General features: G+C 39.7%; 1 protein-coding gene across 3 annotated transcripts in view; it reads right to left on the bottom strand.

Annotated features, from left to right (window-relative positions):
- Positions 1–17317, bottom strand: part of LOC124414088 (four and a half LIM domains protein 2) — a 131564-nt gene that overhangs the window by 84678 nt on the left and 29569 nt on the right. The window contains exons 1-2 of one of the 3 annotated variants that reach the window (XM_046895007.1): positions 10369–11670; positions 3493–3578 (exon numbers count right to left, since the gene is read on the bottom strand). In XM_046895007.1, coding sequence (XP_046750963.1) covers positions 3493–3578; positions 10369–10695 — 413 coding nt within the window. In that variant the 5' untranslated portion in view covers positions 10696–11670. Of the gene's footprint in view, positions 1–3488; positions 3579–10368; positions 11671–17317 lie in introns of those variants that run through there. The other 2 variants (XM_046895032.1, XM_046895056.1) reach the window with 2 other exon arrangements.

Here is a 17317-nt window from a genome sequence, read left to right as displayed (position 1 = left end):
ATCAGTTGAATTACAGCCACTCAGCTATAAGTCCTCTGAATTTTTTTCAACACAGTAATCGTGCGCAAACCAGATACGTAGTTTCAATTCTTTATCCGTTGCCATCAAATCTTTTGGACAAAGAAAGAGGCGGTTGTATATAAAATAACGTCAACTACTGCGTGGATTTCCCATATTTTCATATCTAACTGTTGAAATCCAGACCATTTGCAGATGGACATGACACCGTGAATTGATAATTTCTTTTTAACGAAATTTCGGAGACTTGTAAATTTCAATTAGCTACAATTGTTTCAACTGAATACCGAGATGTGAAAATATTTACAAGTCCATTTGGTCACTAAGGCAACGCATCTGTACAGCTAAAGACCAAAGTGTTTGAAATCTAAGCACTGGATTGACCTATTTTCTTGTAACAAAAGCTCATTGACTGAATTCGACCATTGGATATTCTGTCTTATACACAGACTCTGTACTTCAAATGGATTTTCTTGAATTAGGAATTGCTTCGATTATTCAGTAATGATTCACGAAAACATCTGCACCAGCTCTGAATCTCGTTGTTGCAAAAACTAATTCTAAACAAACAAACAATCAATAAGACTATTCAATTTTCCTAACGTTTCAGTATCAAAAAATTATTTAACAAGCAAATGGACAATTAGATGATTTAGATTATTATTTTATGGTCAGTTTATATTGATGCTAGCTAAATTACTGTGCGCAAAGGAATTAATCCATTAACAAAATAGTTCAATCGACACACATTGATCGTGATAAATAAATTTAGATGATCTCTAGCTTCCTCGGGTAAACAAATTACTCGTGTGAGAATTATTCAAATCACGACTACTAAGCGCGACTATGCGGGATTGCAATCTGTCGGTCTAGCAAGTAGATGAGGTGTGCTCTAACCTGCCAAATGTGCAATTGGGTAGAAAATTATGATATAAATTTTGTCTAGCAGTAAAGTCAGGCGTTTTAGAGCCCCAACTTTAAGTCTCTCTGAAATTCGTCGTTTCGAATATACGTGTATATACATCACGGCTCGAGATGTGACGTCGTAAATTTACAGCCCCACGCCTGAACTTATAACCAGCATCAGTGGTAGGTACAGGAAGAAAGATGTACCAGCGAAGTGCGCAATTTTTTATTAATTTTTTTTTCTCTCTCTCTGGCAGAGAGAACGACGACTGCTTGCGCTTGGTGACAAACGTTCCAATTGAACATAGTTTGCGGTAATACTTATACACACGATGTAGGAGCGAGGTAACTCTGCACAGCAGTTGAATTTACCGCATCCTTATTAACACCGCTCAATTGTCTAGTCAGACGCCAATATGAAATGAAAACGAAACTTGAAGTAGGCAAGTAACAAACAGCTACAGAACAGTCAACGCACTAATCTCTAAAACGGATCAACGGTCGTTTCAAGTTACGATCTGTCGAATGGTACGGTATGACAGATTGTTTCGTTTGATACATGATGCGAATGTATTTTTGGCGAATCTACACTGTCCGCCGTTATGGTAGATTTATTGAAACTTCTAGAAGTGTTTCTTTACCCCAATGGATGGAACTTCTGATGTTTAAATTCATCTATCGGGCCTTCCTTTCCTCAATTTACAATAAATCAGGTAGTCGAAATTGACAGTTTAAATTAGGAACCTGTTATCGAAATTAAAACAGAGGACAATGAAAACTGATATTTAAGGAAAGAATATACAACAAATTCCGTTTATTGCTGTATTTCACTCATCACACTGCTAATTTATTCAATGTTAGTCGGAGTGAAAAGAGGTCTAATGGATGAAATTACACATCAGAAGCTCTATATTTTTGGAGTGAAAAAACGGCTCTAAAGGTTTCGGCAAAATCCGTGATCCGGAGCTCTGACACTCTCCTTGTTAGTTAAGCTCGTATGTCGAGTTAAGGATTTCTGAGTATCAGAGAGCACAGTACTGGAAATGAGTTTGTTGAATTCAGCCAACGTTCTTGTATACGATTAATCGACAGTGAGAGGGTTTCAATGCTCACAGCTTAATCCGGTATGCTCCCCTCTGTATTACAGTTTGCTTTCGATGTTTCTTTGTTTAGCCGGAATCCGGAAACTTGTTACACATAAAGGAAGAACATAAAGTGAAACAAAAGAAAAAAATTATCCTCATTTGTTTGAAATTCTTTAAAATATATATGTAATTATAGTTTAATCGTAGCCTTTTAATAAAAAACGAAACGAAAGTAATATTTAATGATGAAACGAAATCATGTGCATACTTTTCAATTTTTCGCAAAAATGCACTAGATCTAACAGACCGTTGAACTCGACCGGTATTATTATAGTGCAATCTAATAGCTGCTGGTGTTGCATCGCATGTTTCCGTAAATGATCTCCCCGTCTTGTATTTTACCATTATTAAGTCATGTTGTACGAGTAGTGTAGGTTAGATGAGGATGCTGCAATGCCTCTCACCTCGAGCAACAGTTCCTGCAGCATCACAGCATGATTCAACACTTCATTCGCCTATTTCCCGGAGCCGCTATGATTGCCTGCAATGAACCTCTCATCTGCAGCAGCAGATTTCTAACCGTAAATTTTACGGTAAAACAACTCTCTAGTATTAAATTTCCAGATTACGTAGGTATGAACTTAATTATACACGTATTTACCGAGGTACATGTAATATTTCCAAACCGTTTCGCACCAGCAGAGACCTCTAAACGTCGAACCTAACGTAACACGTATGCATGTCGTATCTGCAAAGCGCCTGTCACGCAACACGCCAATGTCAGTTGGGTTGCAGGCGCTGCAGGCGTCACTTGCGTCTGATTCTACGACGACGTGACATTCTACACCTCATCGTCGGCAAAATTCGCGCTACCCAAACGGTCGAGGAAAAGATTTAAGCTCGTGGGTAGACAGGATTTAGCGATAAAATGTACAAAACAAAATTATTCCCCGGGGAATTCCAACAATTAATTACATGATATATCGATTCATGTGGTTATTCGTGGAATGAAGGATTCACTGGTACATACACTATACAAGAAGAAGTCTTCTCCTGTGTTATTACCGGTTGTATGATTCCCGTTAAAGGCTTGCTATTGTAGGAAGCCTCTGTGTTCACCTGACGACTCTTTCTTTGATGCACGGTTTGATCTCCACATCTCTGAGAATGAGCAATTGCAAACAGGGAAAAAACATTGTTGGGAATGACATTGACCTGCGCGATTGGTTAGGTCAACAAAGAGTTCCCGATCACGGAAGTCTTCAATTCTCATGACTGACACCAGGAAGTTGCAGGGAAGACAGCCGTATCAGGTAACTACGGAAGTATCTTTCGATTCCCCTCCATTTCCCTCATTGTTAAGATAACTTTCAAGGATATCGAAACAGGCCAAGTGACGTTTGGTTGTAACATTTAACCTCTGACGAACGATAATAAGTCGATTTTACAGTTATACTTATTGTTCGAATAGATGAAAACTCACCTCCAAGTATGCTGAAGAAAACCGGAACAGGCATCTTCGCACGTCAAGCAAGGTTGACCCTCGTCGATGTCCGTGATGTGTGCCCCCTAAAAAATAAGAGTTTTTCATCAAAATTCAGAATATAGAATCTGCCACGAGGCCAGATGATGGTGTCTGACACAAAACAATCGTAGACATATCGTTCGTTTAACTGGCTACAGTTATACCTGCGTTATTCCATGCATTGTTAAATAGTGAAAGGATTAATGTGCAAAGACAACTTGGAAAATAGTACAATAGTATAACTCGATAATACCAGCTGGTCTGCGCAACTTTTTGATCATCACCGTTGGGTGAAATTGACACAGTAAATATATTTCCGTATGCCATTTGGAATATTGAGTTTCGATCTCCTGCCACCTGTCTTGGCTCAATGTCAAGTATTTCTTTTTCCCCTGTTCCTTCTTTTTTTCTCCACTACATAAATCTGAACCGAGTTTAGTCGAGTCTCTTAGTCACGAAATCACTCGTCGGTTGGTCTCGATCGCCTTCGCCATGCATGATATAAGCGACTTGTTAAATGGACTAGAATGAAAGACACGATCATCGGTATTAAATACCTTCTTCAAAAAGTGAAAAAATCATCCTTAAGGATTATTCGATCTTGCAATAATTACACTTGAGCCTTGCGCGTGAAGTTCGCAAATAGACTATCATAAAAGAAGGTCTGGAACGCATGCATCATGGAGGATGATTCAGAAGATTCAAGATTGCATTGCGTGTGGATATTTAACTCAAGCGCTGTGTATCTACATATAGCAGATTCCTGACCTAGACAAAAGTAAATTATGTACAGCTCTTCAGAAATTAGTCACAGGTCTCTTCGCATTCTTGAACTCCGTCCAAGCGGTTCAGGCATTTGATGGTGCATGCGTGCGTTCCCGTACATCTTGTTACACTTCAACATGTCCCTGTGGTTGAACGGGAGAGGTTTTAAATCTCCAGAAAATTCCATGAATCTTAACATACTTCCACTCGCTTCCCCAATTGCTACAGCGTAAGGAGTGAAACGAGGTTGAAGCAAGTGACATTAACGTCACTGAACATCAGGAAGCAATTCATTATTTTACAATTTTAGAATGACTTTCAAGAAGTTGGTTTTTTTTTAAATATGGCTAAGTTTGTTTGAGTATGGTTTGCTAAATTAGAAACAATTTTAATGCTGTGAAGTAAGGATTTTTCCTCAACATGTATCGTTGTTTTTATATATTGTGATCATGAACATCATCATACCATTTCGAAAGATTATTGAATTCTTCCAAGAAAGATTCGGAATAATAAAAGTTACTGAAAAAATTAACGCATCGAAGAGATATTCAATTCTGTTATGGAAACATAACTATTTTCTGAACACCTTACGTACAAATAAAAGCCAGCTCTTTAAAAGATTGACGAAATTGATGTATGAAATAATGAAAAACACGTTCTCAACGGTTGATACAGACATTGTTTAAACGGTGAGAAGTGATCTCGGAGTTTTGAACATTTGAAATATAAATGCGCTTACTTGAACACTTTTACAAAAATTTCCGGTATTTCTCTACAGAATAAGAATATCGAGATGCCCAGGTTTTGTATATGCATGCGCGTAATCCTCTTTATGCGCAAATATACAAAGTATCAGGATTATAAACGGCAGTATTTAAGCGCGTGGGTGCATGCAAAATCCTCCACATAATTCTTCTCGGTTCTCCAACATGCGACAGCATTCCCTTACGGGTTGTTCGGTTCTTTTCTTTTTCGTTTTTTAAATATATATATATATATATATATATATATTTTTTTTTTTTTTGTTTAATTTATTTTCAACTCTACAGAGCAATTTCTCCTTGAGGTGAGTTAAAATAGTGAACTGCTGGAGGATTAATCGTTTTCAGAGAATAAGATATCTTCGCAATGTGGCAGCGGTGCCCAAGAACGGAACCGCAGCGTTGGTCTTTCAACTCCGTTAATGTAACTGCGATCTCGTCGCAGAATAACGTGGAGTAAAGTAACAAGCGATAATGCCAATCGTTCAAGTCACTTCAAGCGTGAAGTGAACGATAATAATTATGACGGTAACCATTTTATGGCAGCTTGGTTAAAAATCATATTATAAATACGAGCTCATTTATAACATTATTTTTTAACGCACATTATATTCGGTTCGTATACTGCGGCTTCTTATTATTTTATCATTCGTTCGATTCAACTCTCTGGGCACTCAGAATGCACAGGAAATTCGATTTGCAGGATTGACTATACAGTGAGCTGTGGAAATATTTCTACATGGAACGATATAGCTAATTACAGTTAACACCAAACTAGGAAATACAGGCTCTATGTCGGGAGGTAACGTCAAAATCAGTTTATGCTGTTTAATCAAAGCGATGAGAGTGACTGTCAACGAGTACCACCAATGTGAAAAGCCAATACTCGATCGCCGAGTGACGTTATTCGTTTAAATAATTCAATTTTCGTTCAATTCTTAAGGGTATGAAAGCGTCAACGTTCAAAATCAATATGCATCTCTAGGATAACCACTGAAAACACATCTGCGCGTCATAAATCAAACTAATCATTAATCGTTTGACAGAGATTTCGGAAATAATAACTGCAGATACGAGTACACTGTGTTTAGAACTTGTTTTCCGTAATAAACATTATTCCGTGACCGTGAGCTGCAAATTATGGTGGTTTTTAGAGTAAAACTAGCGTTACAACTTCGTTTGAAGGAAAAAAAAAGACAGCAATGACGTTACAAGATTCTCAACAACATATACATGCACATGACCAAGGTTTCAAGTTAGGGGACATCTGAAGATAACGATCCTTAGCTGGTTCGGTGTGACGTCACCTCACCTGCGATGCAAAGCAGGCGGACATAAATCCGTTCTGCTGTTGAGAGAGAAAAAAAAAAAAAGGAATTTGAAAACAAGTGAGACATGGATAAAGATAAAAGTGGCTGCTGGCTAGAGTTACTCGAACCGAGATTATAGACTGATTCGGATCACACAAGAAGGATCGAAAATAAGGATCGGAGGAAGAAAAATGTTTCGATCTGCTGCAGGACGTCAGAAACAGCGGTCGAAGACAACCTTGAAATACCAGTTCAACCGGAGCTGCGAATATGTCTTGCTTGGTTGGCAGGTACGCTTAACTAGTACTTATACAATAACGGGGTACAGGCAGAAGATGGCGGGCAAAAGCAACCACTTTGTTTCAAAGACTTAATGCGTCTCGGTAAAACGAGATGCAATGAGCTATTTTTTGCTTACCTAGACAAGTACGCTAGTACTTTGACACCCTGCAATGCTTTTTTCACAAATTGGATTTCACACGTTTAAGCTATATCGAGCATATCCTGTTAGATTCCTGTTTTAATTCTGCATGGCTGCGTAGAAGGAACTTAGAAGAAGAAAGAAGGAATTTATGAACTGTTGGAGAAAATAATCTATCCCTCAGAAATGTAAAAGCCAAGATCCTTGTCCGTAATTCTTTGCTTTGAGTCTTAACTACCATTTCTACTACAGACAAAATAGTTGACGCAAAAGTACAGATTTTTAAATAGTAAGATTAAAAAGTAAGCAAATATCTGCTGCCTAGTATAATGATGACGTGATGCAAACTAGGGTGAACTAAGAATAAGGAATCAATGTGATGAATCTATATAATTACACTAATATTAACAATTTCAGGGAGAATATAGTACTGCTAACAAAAGAGTCCAAAGTCTAACCATCAATGTTGCATAATGGACAAAATATCTAAACGTTTCCTTTGATCCAAGTCTCTGTTACGACGTTATAGACCATACATATATATACGACTGCAATACTTCCTCCAGGCGATAAAAGTGCACACTTAGTACGATTTGAACGGTGGGGTATCTATAAAATAAAAAGCGTGAAGCGGCATCGTCACTTTGCATAAAGTCTAAAAATAAACGGACCGCAGGTATAAACCATAAAACGCAAGCACCATTAAGTCGAATATTGCGCATGCAGTACCTGCCATATTATCGGTAAGGTTAAGTACGCGGGAGGTTTTTATAGCCTCCCCCTGAGATTCCAAGGCGAAACGATTCGAGTGTCGCGTATAAACTTATTGGCGTAAAATGTGCAGTGCCATGACACATCGAATCACGTCCGGTGGTACAAACAAACTTTTACTTTCTACAGCTCCTGCTCCTATGGCTGCTGTTGCTGCTGCTGTTACCAACGCTGCTTGTCCGGATAAAAAAATAAAGATACAAAGAAAAACGCGAATGTAGGTACTTACAATCGCCCGTGAGATTAATCTTTCTTGCACAATCGTTGGATAGACATGCTCCAATTTCGTTGCGACAAAGACTTGTCTCCGGCAGACTAATCGTGTAAGTATAAATCGTTCGATTGATTCCGCATGCTCAATGCTCATGGTGAACGTATACCGACTACTCACGGATACCCAATTGATAGAAGGTGAATCACGTTCATCATCTGCGTTTTTGTCCATTACATTAAAACACTTCACCCTAGTAACCGATATTTGTTAAGGCTTTGGGTACCGCAAACCAGACAGTGTAAAAAATCGAATCTCTCTATTGAAAACTTCAGTAGCACTCATAAGAATTTGTTCCATTCAATTCCAAGTATGCATCGAATAAGATAAAAATCTCATCTATCAAGTTCATGAGAATTCTGAATCCAAAACCAAATTCCCATGAGTGCTTCTGTAAATTTTTATGAAAAGAAGAAAGAAGGTCTTTAAAATTGCGAAAAATAGCGCAAAGTAATATCTCATCAGCCCCACAACAATGAAACTTGTGCTATAAAATCTGAGAGAAGAAGAATTGCAAACAACCCATTTTGAACGGCGTGTCAAATCAGCGTTTCAACGACACGGATAACTTTCGGAACAACCTAACTTTGGTACATAACTAGCTTACAGTCACGAAAGCAAGCTGCAAAGATTAACCGTTATATATTTATAAGATCGTCGTTAAATTTTGCCTTACAAAATCGTCTGGTGAAAGGTTTCCGCTTCGATCGTCATCTATGCAACGTATTCGTACACAAGCAGACGTGTTGCACTCGTGTACTTATCACGTATACACCACTCAGTCACAATGTGGACAAGTAGAAATTGCGGTGTGCAACGAAATAATAATCAAAACGATCACCGTCATCATTTACGAGTGTGAACCACAAAGGATAGAGTATAATTCATCGCCGAACAACGTCGGTCGCAGTGTTCGAGCACCTTTGGACCTTCATAGGAAAACTGATAATTGCAAATGATCCTCATTTAGATCCGACTGCACTCGGCTACCTCGAGCAACGACCGCGTGCACACGACTCAACGATATGCAGATTCGATCCGGTTTGGTGTGCACATGGACGACAAGCGACTGCTTGTTGTAATTAACAAGCGGTAAGCGAGACTGACAATGAGTCAGACATGCATCGATGGTGCGACGTGAGCTAAGTCAGTTTTTTTTTCAAAAGAAATAATAAAGTGGTCGACGCCGTTATAGTAATGACTTTCCATTTTTTTGTTGGTTTATGTTTGCACCTATGGGTTTGAAATTTGAGAAAAGTCATGGAGACCCATATGTGATCATGTCGTGTGTAGGTACCTACATAGATTATACCTACGTGCAGCAGCAGCAGCAGCAGCAGCGGTGGCAATAGAAGCAACAGGCTTACCAGGCCTTCTCTTTGCAAATATGGTCACTGCCCACGTGTACGAGTCGTTCGTGTGGCGTATAGCCAAATATTGAATAGCCGGGAGGAATACTAGCCGATATCTGCACCCGGCTATATTTAGTCATCTTGAATAACGATCGCAAATGATTCTTGCTAATTATCATACTTCTTTTCACATTGACGCATACCTGGGTTAACGAACTCGTAACTCGAAAGGATCGGCAACATTCTGCGACGACATCTTCATCGTGGAGACAAAGTCAAGCCAAACAAATAACAGCGGATGTAAAAAGGTATCGAGCCGATTCCAAAACGAAAAAACATCAACGAACTTGTTTCAAATAAACAAAAATCTGTATATACGAAGCACAAAGAAATCTCCCAAACCTTGCTCGTCGATAGAAATGTTTAAAGTCAGAATGCCTGAGAAGAGGTGAGAAGAATAACGGCAGTGATGAGCAAATAAATGAATGATCAGTAACGGGATCGCGAAGCAATTCATCGATATGGACCGGACGTCGTTGTATTGATCGGATTTAAGTCTCGATCACCGTACAACGAAATGTTGGTGCGATAGAAGTGAATACTTTTTTAATACGATCTCTTTTGACAGGTATTGTTAGCGCGTTAACTGATTGGTTGGACACATACGAGCTTGCAGGAGCACAAAGGCCAATTTTGTGAAACACATAAGCGACGCACGTCGACGCGGAGAGATCGTATCTAACAACGTGTCCTATGGAGTCCTACACAATATATGGTAAGTAAGTATATATGGAGGCGTGTGGTGACATTTACGTGACGTATATTAAGCAACTCCGCATCTTATGTAACTAAATCTTAGCGTTGGTATGTTTTTTTTCTCTTCTTTTTCTTTCCTTCATTGAAGTGTTGCTGCTGGAGAGAGTGACGTGAGGTGTGAAAAATATAGTGTATATAATTAACTGGTCACTCGTGCGCAGAAACTCGCTCGGCCCACGATCATCACGCATGTTAATAAATATCGTACGCCTCCATTAACACCCAGCACGATCAGGACTACAAGGAAGCCTACGAGATGTCAGAGATCAGCAAACTGACGGAATTTGCGAAAAAAAAAATGAAAGAACAATATCAAAAACAACAACAATAAGCGACACTGTGATAAAATTTCAACTCATCCTCGTACCCCTTCTCTGTAGTTCCACATTTTTCTAGCAGGTGTGCTAGCGCTGGTCCATTCCAATCTATCCCTCTCCCCCCTTTTCGGCGAGTGGTTCTCGTTGTCGTCTCTTCGGTTGGTCCTGATGCCGTTGTTTTTCTCCTCGGTAAAAACCGCGCCACGTTTCGCGTAATGGTCCTCCGACAGGTTGCGAATCTTAATGGTAACCGGCTCGCTTCTTCGTACATTCTGATGCTGAACACCTCTGTCAACTTCGACCGAACTCCGGGTCGACTTACGACTGGTCTTCAACTTCCCGTGATCACGTTCGTGAGTCGATTCAACAGCTTCCATTCTCGACGGAGAGGCGAGCTTCTCACGAAATCGGTCTTCCTCGGACTGGTACCCAACCCTGCCTTCCCCGAAGCTGTAGGTATCCTTGATCGGGCTGCGGTTTCGTCGCGTGTATTCGTCCTCGTGCTGATCATAATTGACGTGATCGGGTGATCTGAGCTTGGTATTTTCTTGTAGATACTTTAACGCGAATTGCTTATTCGACTCGTACCAATCCTTGGAGTCATACGTCTTGGACCTTCGCTCGTCCTCGAATTTACGATCCTTTTCACCAGGTGGGGTCAGAGGTCGCGTGTGTCTCCCGTTTCTCTCCTGGCTCTGCGTTAGCTCGTCCCTAACCTTCAGGGAACTCCGCCGTCTGACTTCCGGTTCCCGTTCCCTACCGGAGTGCGAATTCTTCCTCCCCAATTCCGGGTCCTTTCTAGGTCCAGGCAACGCTCGTTCGTACCTCTGAATCTGGACGTCGAACTCCTCCGGTGAACCGGAGTAAAAGTGGCTCCTCCTTTTCCCCGATGATTCCCTGGGCTTTTCGTCCAAGTCCCGAGTCCTCTGACGTCCTGCGCGTTCTAGACTGTACGTATTGCTCCTTTTTCGAAAACCAGTATCGTTAGAATCCCTGTAATCACCGTTGGTCCCGTTCCTTCGTTCCAGAGATCCAAAGCCCGGACTTTCCACCTGTTCCTCATGATACTTTCCTCCGTTTTGCCAGTCATCGTGCCTCTCCCTCGAGGATGATCGAACTTTTGTCTGATACGACTTGGCGTCGTTTTCCCGTCCGATCGGCAACCTCGAACTCTGCTCGGACTTCCGTCCAGTCCAAAGTGGCTCCTGGATCTCGTTGGTTTTGAACCTGTCGATAAGTTGCCGGATTTTATCGTTGTCCCTGTTTTCCGGGGACGGATTACCGCCGTACCTTCTCTCGGTCGAGGGTTCGGGCGATTCACCACCTCGGCTGGTAAAATTCCCAAAATTCCCTCTTTCCTTGACGTCCTGCCGATCCGGTGAATTGATCGATGATCTTTCGCGACGCGATCGAGGATTGTCGCGAAGATTGCTCGTCTTGTTCAGTTTGTGCCTGTCACGCTCGAGATCGGGCGATCGACTCTTTCCCCTCCACTTTGTCTCAGGGGGATGATGATCCCCAGCATCATCAGGATCCGGGGAATCGTGCTTCCCCCTCGACTTTCCGTTTAAAAGCTTTTTTCTCTCCTCCTGTTCGACTCCGTTCGACTTGAACAAGTCGAGCCGCGACTTCCGGTGCGTTTTCGAGCCGACGTCTCTCTCCCCGATGATATCATGAATGTTCCAGGAGCCAAAGTGGTCCCGACTTCTTTTGTATAGGAGATCGGGATCCTCGTCGTCGTCAAGCGGTGACGCGTACCCGTTTGTTTCCTTATCGTACTTCGCCTCGCTCCTTTCTGGAATACGATCGTATTTCCCTCGGGAATCCTTGCGGGAAACTTTGTTCCGCGAACCATCGGAGCCAGTCTTTTCCTTCGGTTCCCAACCGGAACTGAAGTAAGTCCGAGACTTTGACGACATCAATGACGTCGGTTTTGGTTCCTCCTTAACCGAGCCTCGAAGGCGGGATGTCATTTTTTCCAGGAACGGAATCTTGGATGATTTTCTACTCGGAATCAATAATCCCAAGTAATTATCATCAGATCATCACTCGGCACAGTCTCAATTTATACACGCGGGTAAAATTGTAATATAAATTTTAACGATTATAATATATTTCTTAAATCACACAAACTGTTACTATATACAAATATATACTATAAAACCACAAACAGCACGCAGCTATCCCCGAAACTTCAATCACTTCGTCACGATTAACGGAAGAAGAACGTGATTTTTGTGGAAGAAAAAGAAAAAAAGAAAAACAAATTATTGAAAACAAAAACAGAGTAAATCTCTCTTAAAACTCTCCCGGCCAAAGATCTCGCCGACACGGAGACTCAAGTTATGGACCGACTACAGTTGCTCCGACCGCGAACTAGACTGTCGAATCTTGCCTCCTCACTCCTTCGGCCACAGTCGCACTGAATCACCAAATTTAATTATCACTCGTCGGAAAAAGAGAGAGAAAGAAAGATAGTGAGAGAGAGGGAGAGAGAGAGAGAGATGGAAGAAAAATAAAACTTGATTCCGCGAATATATAATACTCTTGCAACTTTTCAAACGAAAGGTCGTAGGTATACTGCAACAGTCTAATACCTGAATATATAAGCCTTCTGCTGGATGAATTTTATTAATTAAAAATCTAACGCTTTCCAGGATGCAAGAGGTGTGTAAGGTATCTTCTCGGTATCCTTGAGTGCAAGAAATGTTTCGATCTTTACTTGCAAATGATCGGGTGTTTTTTGCACAACGCTTCACACACGCGATATACCGATACTCTAGATTCACGTTCCTTCTCCTTCTCTTGCGTCAATTATTATTAATGTTTTTGTTGTTGTTGTTGTTTTTTTTTGTCCCCCCTTTTTTACAGAATTTTTACGGCAATTAACGGGAATCGACGACGGAGGCAAAGACCGAGAAACGATTGTCGGCGGGAGGCTGCAAGCCCCGTCTGACTCTGTGTTGAGCCAACGCTACGCGGGAGGGAACGACGGACTGACAGACGAACTGCAGGAGGCAAGAGGCCGGTTCGCGGCCACGCGAGAAAGCAGCGTGGTGTGCGCAGGTGGTGAAGTACCTACCTAACTACCTACCTACCTACCTACCTGAGGACTGTCCTTGGACAGATTTATACGGAGGACGAATCTTAACGGGCTGGCTTTTGCAAAATATACGCTCTTTTATCTCCAGCCACGTATGTATGTATACATACGTCGTGTTCGTGTGTGTGTGTCGATATTACACGTAGAGGTGAATCTGTGTGATGCAGATACCGTGTTCACGGTTATACACACGAGACTTAACAGGTTTTCGCCAGAAGTAATGAACTTTAACCAAAAATAACGGTTTAAAATGGAAAAAGAAACGAAAGTAACGACTATGACTTGATGTAATGACATGCGGGACTTTTGATGGTATAGCGCTGTCGTTGTTATTATCATTGTTACTGTTTGTATTACTCTGGATATTTTGCTTCGCATTAAAGATTTGTTACGTAATAACTCGGGCGAAAAAATGTGTAATATATGAATGATTAAAAATCTTATGAGAACTGAGTTCGTTTCATTTACCAAAATTATAACGACTGCAGTGATTTTATGCTACGAGTTGCTTGGATAAACATTCGCATATTCGAGAATTGCTTTTGAACGCACAAAGTAGACGGTAGAATTAACATCAAAAGCATCGAACGTGGGTTTAATATTAACACCCACACTCGGAGAAGAGAGATTTATGATTAGGTTAGGACAACGGATATTTACCTCAACCAGCCAAGAAATCACGGAATATTGATTGTTTGTAGTCCGAAAATTTGTACAATTTTTTTCAATATTCTTATTTTCGTCGTTAACGTAAACGTGAAAATACTCATGAATAGTATGATTGTCGTCAGGGTTAATTTTTCACAGTCATTCAAAATTTAAAGCACATGAAATTTGGTTATTACAAAAAAAAATTTAATTATTCAACTAGTGTACCAAAAATTAATTTTTAAGCATATATACAGTACGCGAATACGTGTCTAAATTCAAAGACAGTATTTCCATGAAGTTAATTCTTCACCGTTTCTACGATATCTTAAAATCTTTTCTTTTTTATTTTTTCTTGTATCATTTGGTAATGGCTTTTAAATTCCAAGATTCATGTGATGCTATATATGCATATAAATATATTGTAACGATTCACACTAAGTCATGTGTCCAAAAACTGGTTTATCTACTCATTCTTGTCTCGATGTCTTGTCCTAATTTCGGCCCTCGGATATCATATTGCATGAAAATATGACGATTTTTTTTCATTTCGAACGGCTATAATGGATCCACGTTAGCAAATTTTGCAACCAGTGCATATCAGTGACCCAAAAAACCTTCGCCTACCAATTTGTACGAAAATCGGAGTATTTGTAAATTTTTTACCACCGTATTGGATCGACATTTTGGATTTCGCAATCTGACTTCATATTCGTGATCAGCCACTCAACAAACTGACGAGTACCAATTTTCATCAGAATCTAAATGTTTTTATTTTTTTTTTTTTCAGCATATTGAATAAGTTAAATCAATATTTTGCTAATCTAAGCTTAGATTCGTGATTAGGGATCCAAAAAACTTCACGGTACCAATTTCCATTCAAATCCATTCATGCATTTTCAAGATATAATCATTTTCATTTGATTTTTTGGAATTTTGAAAAATCATTGAAATCCGGTCACTCATTCTCGAGGTATCGTCGGATAAAAACATTAATCATATACGTACATCCATATTCTCTAATCTTCAAAACCTGGAAATCTAGTGAAAAGCTCACTTTTCACTATCGGAATAATTACAATAACTTACTTTTTGGAAAGTTAAAAAAGAAAGAACCAGCCGAGTAGACGTGCAATCGTTGAGAAGACACTTTGCGGCCTCGACCAATTAACTTTAAACACATCCGGCGATTTCCCGTCAGATTTTCATCGTGTAAGGTTATTTCTTCTCTCCTCTCTTCGTCGCAATTGCGATTCATTCTTTTCCAGGAGAGAGAACGACGAGAAGTCGTAGCTAAAATCGCAGTACAGTGAATATGAAAAAAGAATAGAATTGCTATTCTGTACCTAAACCTTGCGTCTATGTAGGCTAAGCCAGCTGTGATCGATTTCACGACCAATTTGACATACGTAAATGTGAAATCAAGGCCATCTTTCATAAATCTCTATGATTACATTATACACACATCATCGCGCCATTGTTCCTTGTTTACACAAAATCTCCGTTTCCGTCTACAATTGTCAAATCGAAATTTACCAGACGCCAATATTCCCATTGCGATCGGCGATGATCGGTGATCGCAGAGTTGTAAACAAGTCTATAAGAATCTAGCGATCCGCATCGACAAGTTCAAATTTCTGCGTGACTGAGTGCTCACGTGACTTTAAATATGTGAATAATAAATAGAAAAAAGAAACTCATAAAACCAAATAAAATTCACTGCTAATACCAATCATACCGATTGAAAAACTCGTGTGTCACTTAATCGGTCAAATCAATCGATTAAATAAAAATTTACCGTTAAATTTTTTTACCTGATTTGCGTGATCGTGCAACGCGTATTTCGATTATTATAGTTGAAAATTACCTCATCGTTCGGTCTCGTATTACAAAAATTTAATAATAAAATAAAAAAATTACGCGTTTGTTTAATACTCATCACCGAAGTGGGTAAAAGTTGAAAGCCTGCTGTAGGTATACGAGACGAACAATAACTCTGAGTCATCGAGAAAATTCTAGGCGGCTCTGTAATCTGTATGTACCTGAGCATGTTCTCGTAGAAAACACCCGAGGCATTTGGTTAATGACGACTATGATTTAACTCTTTACAATTAGCCGCAAGGAAGAAACTGGACGAGTCCTGGTCGAGACCTTAGACTAATCACGACTCGACTGGTAAATTGCAAAATTTGCAATTTGACCAGCATTTTCCTGCAGCAATTTGTACAGGTTTGTAATTATTGTTAGAGAAAATTATAGCGGTAGATAATAATTTTAGACGATTCTTTTCGACCTATTTAGAACAAGGCAAGCGAAGTTGAAGTGAAAATTTGTTTGCTTAATTATTATAGAAAAAGAAGATATACTTTGTTAGTTTCAAAAAGACTACAGCTTTCTACACCGTTTTCTTTAACATAATGTCTTTTAGTCCGTAATATTTCGAAACTTTATATGAATGGACGATTTCGATTTCTATTTGGTAAATCAAATTTCCATTCACACTCAGAGTTGCAGAGTCCGGAAATGGAACGAATTTAACAAAATTGATGCTTTATAATTGGAAAGATAATAATAAGAATAATTGGAAAATTTCTGACAAAATAGAATCGTTACTAGGAGAAATATTAAATTAAAGATAAAGATAATTTTTTCGATAAATTACACTTGTGATTTTCAAATATTCAGTTCTTTAAACAGTAATCAGTTTCATTCTACCAAAATCATTCGTATAATTTTATCCAAAGGGCGTCTCAATGCTCCACGAAATCAGGTTCGGGCATTGCCGAGTCACGTCGCCACGATGCACGTATAGAATTTGGGAAATTTTACAATCTCTGTATAAGGCATGACTAAACGCACCGACAGGCGTCATCCTGCGGTTCATCGAAACGCGTGGGTGAATCGGAGCTGCAGAATTGGTTTCGTTGCATTCCAAGTATCGCGAATTTAGCAGACGGTTTCTTTGTTTTTGGCCCATGACAGGAAGAATTTATGTTCCCAGTTTCGTTTCTTTCTTTTTTTTTCCATGCATCTTTTCTTTCCATTTTAACGCGTATTTTGCATTTTACTTGGTCGAATTTGTGCGATGAATTCTTGGCAATATCTATACTTGAAATTCTTTCCTTGTTTATTGACACCGTAGCTTTATTACAGTTTTGTAGCATGATTATTTTCAAGTGATACAATGCACGCGTAGAAATTGAAGTTCGGAATTTGAAAAGTTCCGAAAGCGGAACTTAAAGTAAAAA

Source organism: Diprion similis, chromosome 2 (assembly GCF_021155765.1).
Source record: "Diprion similis isolate iyDipSimi1 chromosome 2, iyDipSimi1.1, whole genome shotgun sequence".
NCBI classification, from domain to species: Eukaryota; Metazoa; Arthropoda; class Insecta; order Hymenoptera; family Diprionidae; genus Diprion; species Diprion similis.
Note: the sequence above shows the minus strand (reverse complement) of the source record. Positions and strands in the feature narration are given on the sequence as shown.